Source organism: Pipistrellus kuhlii, unplaced genomic scaffold (genome assembly GCF_014108245.1).
Source record: "Pipistrellus kuhlii isolate mPipKuh1 unplaced genomic scaffold, mPipKuh1.p scaffold_m20_p_66, whole genome shotgun sequence".
NCBI classification, from domain to species: domain Eukaryota; kingdom Metazoa; phylum Chordata; class Mammalia; order Chiroptera; family Vespertilionidae; genus Pipistrellus; species Pipistrellus kuhlii.
In genome coordinates this window covers 1,013,190-1,020,459 of record NW_023425569.1, presented here as the reverse complement: position 1 = coordinate 1,020,459, position 7,270 = coordinate 1,013,190, and the positions used below count along the sequence as shown (strand labels likewise).

General features: G+C 49.1%; 1 protein-coding gene across 2 annotated transcripts in view; it reads right to left on the bottom strand.

Moving 5' to 3' along the window:
• Positions 1-6,574: 6,574 nt before the first annotated feature.
• ERCC3 (ERCC excision repair 3, TFIIH core complex helicase subunit) overlaps positions 6,575-7,270 on the bottom strand; it is a 45,868-nt gene continuing 45,172 nt past the window's right edge. For both annotated transcript variants that reach the window (XM_036420290.2, XM_045575107.1), the window contains one exon: positions 6,575-6,904. In XM_036420290.2, the coding sequence (XP_036276183.1) occupies positions 6,773-6,904 (132 nt within the window). In that variant the 3' untranslated portion in view covers positions 6,575-6,772. The remainder of the gene's footprint in view (positions 6,905-7,270) is intronic.

Here is a 7,270-nt window from a genome sequence, read left to right as displayed (position 1 = left end):
AACCATTTGTTGCAAGAATCCTCTGAGATGTTGGAAGGTCAGTGCTGGCACTCAAAGGCCTCCCAAGTCCAGGATACTCACAAATTGCTTCCTGGGCCCCTGGATTTTTCTGAGTTAAAGCTAGTTGCCTCATGTGTCCCTGTCAGTTCTTACAGTCCCAGCTGTCACCTGGGATGGTGAAATGAGGATCCTCTCTTATAAATCCTTCCATTTCCACATCACACAGTTCTTCCTCAGAAATATTCTGAGCTGTCATTTTCAGTCTCGTGTTGCAGGCAGCCCAGACTGGTGTGGACCAGCGCAGCATTCCATGCATTGAGAGGTCAAGAGTTCAGATTCTCAGTCAGGGCATATGTCCAGGTTGTAGGCTCAATCTTCAGTAGGAGGCAGTGAATCAATGTTTCTCTCCCTCATTGATGTTTCTTTCTCTTCCTCTCCCTTCTTTCTCTGGAGGGCTTTGTCCCCAGTCTCTATCACCCTGCAGAAAAACCCACTTAGGCCCATAGCCTGAATGTTTGACTTCAATGGCTGCCAGACTTCAGCTGCACAAGCCCATCTGCATAGTTCATGCTATCTCTCAGCATGCAGGCAGCATCAGGGATAGTAGCCAGCATGTTGGGGTGAGCAGCCTATATATTTTTTATAATGTCTTTGCTTGGTTTTGATTATCAGAATAATGGTGGACTCATAAAATTAGTTTTGGAGTCTTTCCTTCTCTTCAATATTTTAAAATAGTTTGAAAAGAATAAGTAGTAGTTCTTATTTGAATATTTGATAAAATTAATCCGTGAAGCTATCCAATTCAGGACTTTTAGTAGTTGAACATTTTTTTTGTTACTGATTCAATTTTGTTGGTACTAATTGGTCTGTTTAGAATTTCTGTCTCTTCTTCATATAGCCTTAAAAGATTGTATGTTTCTAGAAATTTATCCATTTCTTCTTCATTGGTTTTTATTGGCATATATTTGTAGTATTTTCTCATAATCCTTTGTATTTCTGTGTTGGAACTTCTCTTTCATTTCTGATTATATTTATTTTCACTTTATCTTTTTCCTTGATGAGTCTGGCTAAAGTTATATGAGTTTTGCTTATTTTTCAAAGAACTGGTTCTTGGTTTTATTCATCTTTTCTATTGCTTCTGAAGACTCTATTTCATTTGTTTCCATCTGCCACTCTGATCTTTTTTTATTATTGATTTTTAGAGCAAGGAAGGGAAAGTGAGAGAGAGAGACAACAATTGGTTGCTCCTTCGTGTGCCCCAACTGGGGATGAATCCTGCAATCTGGGTATGTGCCCTGACTAGGGATCAAACCTACGACCTATTGGTGTATGGCATAATGCTCCAGCCAACCAGGCCACACTAGCCAGTGCTCCATTCTGATGTTTATTATTTTATTTCTTCTACTCACTTTGGGCTTTCTTTTATTATAATTATTATTATTATTATTCTTTTTTTCTAGTTCCTTTAAGTGTAAGGTTAGATTATTTATTTGATATTTTTTGGTGTATTTCTTTAGTTAGGCTTTTGCTATGTCCCATAGATTTTAGTCATTGTGTTTCATTTTAATTTGCCTCAAAGTATCTTTTGATTTCTATTTTAGTCTCATTATTAACTTATTCATTATTTAGCTTCCATGTATTTGTGAATTTTTTCAGAGTTTTTTTTGTAATTGATTTCTAGTTTTTTACCACTGTAGTCAGATATAATTTCAATCTTCTTAAATTTATTAAGATTTGTCTTTGATCTAACATATGATCTATCCTGAAAAATGTCTTATGTATCCTTTAAAAAGAAAGTATATTTTGTTGCTTTGGGATAAAACCTACTGAAAATATCAATTAAATCCATCTGGTCTGGTGTGTTATTTAAGGCTACTGTTTTCTTGTTGGTTTTCAGTCCGGAAGATCTATCTATAGATGTCAATGGGGTGTTAAAGTCCCTATTATGACTTTATTCCCATCAGTCTTTCACTTTATGTCCACCAATATTTATTTTCTGTAATTAGGTGCATAAATAAAATCCTATCTAAAAAAAAAAATCCTAGCCGAGACTGGTTTGGCTCAATGGATAGAGCATTGGACTGAAGGGTCCCAGGTTCGATTCCGGCCAAGGTTATGTACCTTGGTTGCAGGCACATTCTCAGTAGGGGGTGTGCAAGAGGCAGCTGACCGATGTCCCTCTCTCATTGATGTTTTTAGCTCTCTGTCCCTCTCTCTTCCTCTCTGTGAAAAATCAATAAAAAAATATTTTTTTAAAAAATCCTATCTAATAAAGAGGAAATATGCTAATAGACCCTCATGCCATTGCAAACACTGCTGCGCCCACAGCCAAAAAAGAGGGAATATGCTAAATGACTGTCATGCCCTCAAAGATGGTGGTGCCCACAACTAATAAGTACGGAATACACTGACTGACTTCCCCGTCCTCAAAGATGGCGGCACCCACAGCCACAAAATGGCGGTGCTCAGTCCCCTCAGCCCTGCCAGGGCGACAGGTGCACAGCTGCCTCCAGAGTCCCCCAGTCCCCTCAGTCCCCCAGTCCCCCAGGGCCGGCCCAAGGCACAGGCAAGCCTCAGATAGAGGCTGCCCAGCCACCCAGTGTCAGCCTGAGGCTCAGGTAAGCCTCAGATGACGGCTGCCCAAGTTTGAGTTTCAGGTAACCAGGGCCAGCAAAGGCTTTTGCTGCCGGCAGTGGCAGCAGCAGAGGTGTGATGGGGCGTTGCCTTCCCCTGATCACCGGGTCACCTCCCGCCCACAAGGGCTCCCAGACTGTGAGAGGGCACAGGCCAGGCTGAGGGACCCCTCCTCTAGTCATGAATTTTCATGCACCAGGACTCTAGTAGATTTAATACATAAGGTAAGCAGAATTCATATATTTTGTCATATTATCCCTAAGCACTTCATAATTTTTCCTATAGTATTTTTGTTTCTATTTTTTTGGTGCTGATTGGTAATATCTGTTATATGTTGATATTATATACTGAAACCATGCAAATTCATTCATTAATCCTAGGATCTTTTTCTGTAGATTCCATGAGGTTTTTTATATAAATAATCAATTAACCTGTAATTAAGAATAGTTTATTTCCTTTCCTTCCAGTCTGTATTACTTTTACTTTTTTTTTCCTTCCTTTTATTGCACTGGCTATAGCCTTCAGGACAATGCCAAATAAAAGGACTGAAAATGGGCATGCTTGCCTTGTATGTAATCTTAGCAGGAAAGCATTCCTTCTTTCAACATGAAATGTGATGCTAGCTGTAGGTTTTCCTGTAGATGCCCTACATGGGTTTCATCTCCTCTGGTTTCAGATTATCTACTCAGTCCTCTGATTCCTTAAATCCCCTGTTGATTCCCTCTAGTGTATTCTTCCTGTCAGTTACTGTATTCATTTATGGCTGGTTCTTTTTTGTTTCTAGACCTTTTATATGCTTACTATCTCTTGTTGAAGTTCTCATTGAGCTTATCTATAATATTCTACCAAGTCCTTTGAGCAACCTTGTAACTAACATTTTAAATTCTGCATCTCAGAAATTGCTCGTCTCCGCTTTTAATTTTTTTTCCTGAAATTTTGTCATGTTCTTTCATTTGGAACTTCTTTGTCCCCACATTTTGGCTGCTTCCCGTGTTTGTTTCTATATATTAGGTAAGTCTGCTTCATCTCTCAGTCTTAGCAGGTAGGCGTTCTGGGGGGTCCAGTGGCAGTCTCTCTTGTCACCTGAGCCTGGTGCTCCAAGGGTGCCCTCCTGGGGTAGTTGAGCCTTGACTGCTGTTAGCATGTCAATGGCTGGCACTGTCCCTCAGGCCTATGAGCCATGAAGGCTGGCCATGATGGCAGCAGGTGAGCTGCTGTGTGGGGCTGACCTCATGGAGCAGAATCGCCATTGCAGAGCTCCAGTGTCAGCTGTGACCACCCTTTGGGTGTGTCATTGTAGAGCTGAGGCTGGCTCTTGGTTGTGGTCTGAAGCGGGCCCCGGGTGTGTTGGTTCTGAAGCCTGGGAGAGGGGTTTGGGTACAGATCAATGTTAACTTGTGCCTAGCTCAGGCCATCTGGAGGCTACAGAGTGCTCTGCAGTTGGCTGCCATTGTGCTGGGCTTGGGGGTCCTTGGAAGAAGCTGTTCTGCAAACCAAGGCTGACTACCGCTCGAGTTGTGCTTAGAACACCTCCCTGTGAGCTGAGGCAGCCTGCCATTCGGGACAGGTTTGCACCTCTTAGTGGAGGCTGTTCCAGCCGAGACTGGCCACCGTGCGCCAGGCGTGGGTCACCTGACGGTTACAATGCCAGCTGAGACCAATCATCGCTTGCCTTGGGCTTGGGGTTCCCCAGCGAGAGTATGAGGAATGCAGAGGCCAGCTATGGCTCGTTTGGAATCCAGGGACCTTTGAAAGGTTTTAGGAATGTCTGCAACGTGAGCTGAGAAAGCCACTCATGGATAGAGCTCAGATCTGGCACTCACCCCCTTGGTCCTTTGGGTGTGGGGAGGGCCCAACATCTGGTGCCTTCCAGCTCTTTGGTCCTTGGGGAGAGCAGGCCTGACCCGTCCCTCCAGCCCCTGCCCTGAAGCTGGCCAGTTTAGTTTCTCCCTCTAGGGCCCTGGTGGTTTTGAGCTGCTGCCCCTACACTGGCGCTCAGGGAGTCGGAGTCTGTGCATGAGCCTTAAGAACTGCAGGGCCTCGGTCTCCGGCCGCCTTCCCGCTCACTCAGATGCAATCCCACAGGCTTCACCATGTCAGGAGGCGGCCATTCCCAGCACTGGAGCTCTGGGAGGAGAGCTCGGTGTGGGCCGGGGACACCTCACTCCGCAGGGGACTCCTTGGGGGAGATGCCGCTCCAGTTCCAATCAGCGCTCCGTGGGCACAGCCTGCCTGCTCCCCAGTCCCGCCCTGGGCGAGCGCTCCCTAACCTTGTCCTGTGGCTCCTTCCCAGAGGCAGCTCCCTCCTGGGCGTGCTCACCAGTGCTCAGGGGGCTCGAGGGGCCTGCGCACACCTCCACAGCCCCTGGTGCAGCTCTCCGGTTTGGTCCTTTGTTCTTGAACCCCCTGCCATTGGAAGTAAGGGCTGATTCCGGGGGCCGGCAGGAGAAGGGTCCGGGGTAGACTGTCACCAGTGGACATCTCATTCACAGCCTCCCCAAGGCAGACAGGCGGGCTACTGTGGTCACGCCCATAAGCTTTGCAAAGTGTCCAACTGAACAGCCACTGGGTAGCTACTATATGCCAGGTACCAGGGCAGGAACAAACTCAAACTGGGAAGACACACACGTGAAAGCCAAAGGAGAGGGCAGGAAGGACCCGCACAGCAGGGGATGCTATCAGGAGTAGGAGCAGGAGCAAGGCTTCCTGGGGATGCTCTCAACTCACTCTTAGAGAATAAAGAGCATTTGTTACAGGGCGTCAGGTAAAAAACAAACCAGCCTTGGTAAAGAGAGGCTTGATGTGAAAGAATTCTTCCACAGGGGGCGGCAGCGACTGCACAGGGAGAACACGCTGACCCGAGGCCTATGTCTTCAGGGCAGGCTGAGCTCTACAGGGAGGAGGAAGCGAGGAAGCGTGTCAGGAAGGCGGGCAGACGGTGTTCTCGGCCTGTTCTCGGGAGGGCCTGTCAGCAGGGGGGCCAAACCCCGGGCCAGGCGGGAGGAGCAGCCTACCCAGGGTTTGGGTGATAAGCATTTTGTTCCAATTGAGCAGTGGGGAGGCAAGTCAACCGATTGTTGAGGCAACGGATGGGAATTTGGAAGGTCTGTGTCCGGGCTTCTCACAGCAGCCAGGGGCCCCTGTGGCTCTCATCTAAGTCACGTGGGAAGGGGGCTCTCTGCACAGGCACAGAACACAGAAAACGGGCATTTGACGCCCTGCTTTCCAAGGTCACAAAGCTCCGCTAAAATTCAGCATTAGATTCGGGAAGAAGGAAGCAGCAGGTGCCTGCCCACTGGGGAGGGACAGGCAGGTCTGCAGGCCTTGGCACAGGGCCGTCGGGGGTTGGCCCTTTCTCGGAGCAGCCTGTGCAGCGAGGGCACGGGGCTGGGGAGCAGATGCTGACGCAGCAGGGAATGCTACTGCACGTTAGACTGATGCCTGGGTGCGCCGCCTTTTAGGGAGCAATTCTGCCTTGTCTTTTCCTTCATACCTTTTCTTTCAGGAGCAAGAGAAAAAAGCCATCTTCTCAGAATAAAGGAACTAGCGCCTAAAGGCTCAAGGTACTCAGCTGCTATTAAAAGAGGAACCCAGCCTCCCGGAATATAGAAATGCTCCTGGGAGAATGAGCGATCTGCCATCAGGAGCTGAGAGCACGATGCTTCCTGTGGGTGATGGCCTCCGGGCACCTAGAGGACCTACTGGAGTGCCCCCTTGGACACCCAGGCTCAACAGGAGCAGGCAGCACGCAAGCTGTTCAAGCTCTTCCCTGCACCCCACGCCCCAAACTTCACCACCAAAGACCAAGTCTCCCCTCGCACCCCAGCAGCTCCCTGGGAAGGGCCCCCCTCTCTGCTCTGCCTGCCACACGGGGCCTGGATGGAGGGCTGGCACCCGACGTGGCCCGGGCCTCTGACGAGAACAAGGGCATCCATCGTGAAGAGGTTCAATGACCACTGGTTTATTCCAGAGAACAGTAAGAAAAGCACCCCTTAAATACTGCAAATTTTACACCTTGGAACCACCACTCCCCAGCAGGTTTGAAAAGTGGTCTGAAAAGACCATAAAATGGAGTCCTCTACTTTTTTAAACCCTGGACTGACGCATTTTCTCCAACAGCCACCAGCCCGGCCCGGCGTCACTTCCGGAAGCGCTTGAACAGCGGGTGCACGTGCTTGCTGGCCGCCTTGCTCCGCGCCGAGTGGTACTCCATGTACACCGTGTCGTCCGCCCCCGACATGGAGCTCATGGTCCCAAAGCGCCGAGACACCTGTGGGGACCGCAGTTTGTCACGTTTCCGTTTAACGACCGTTGCTTCTAACATCGCATTATCCACCGCCCCGTGAGGCAGGCGCACAGGCGCTGGCGAGCTGTCACTCACCCACTCACCCTCACCACTGCCGCGAGGGCGCCCAGAGGGCCGAGCAGCCGGCTCCTGCGGCCCCTCACCCACCCCGACCTGCCCGCCTCTCTTCACGACGAGTTCTGAGGAGAATTTAACTGAGGACAGACGTCCCTCAACATGCCCGGAGGCCCGCCATGAGGCTGTACGCGAGTGGGTGCCAGCGGCCGTGCTGAGCCCGGCTCCACGGGGCACACACAAAGCCTGCATCAGGTCACTCCCGGGGGACAGCGC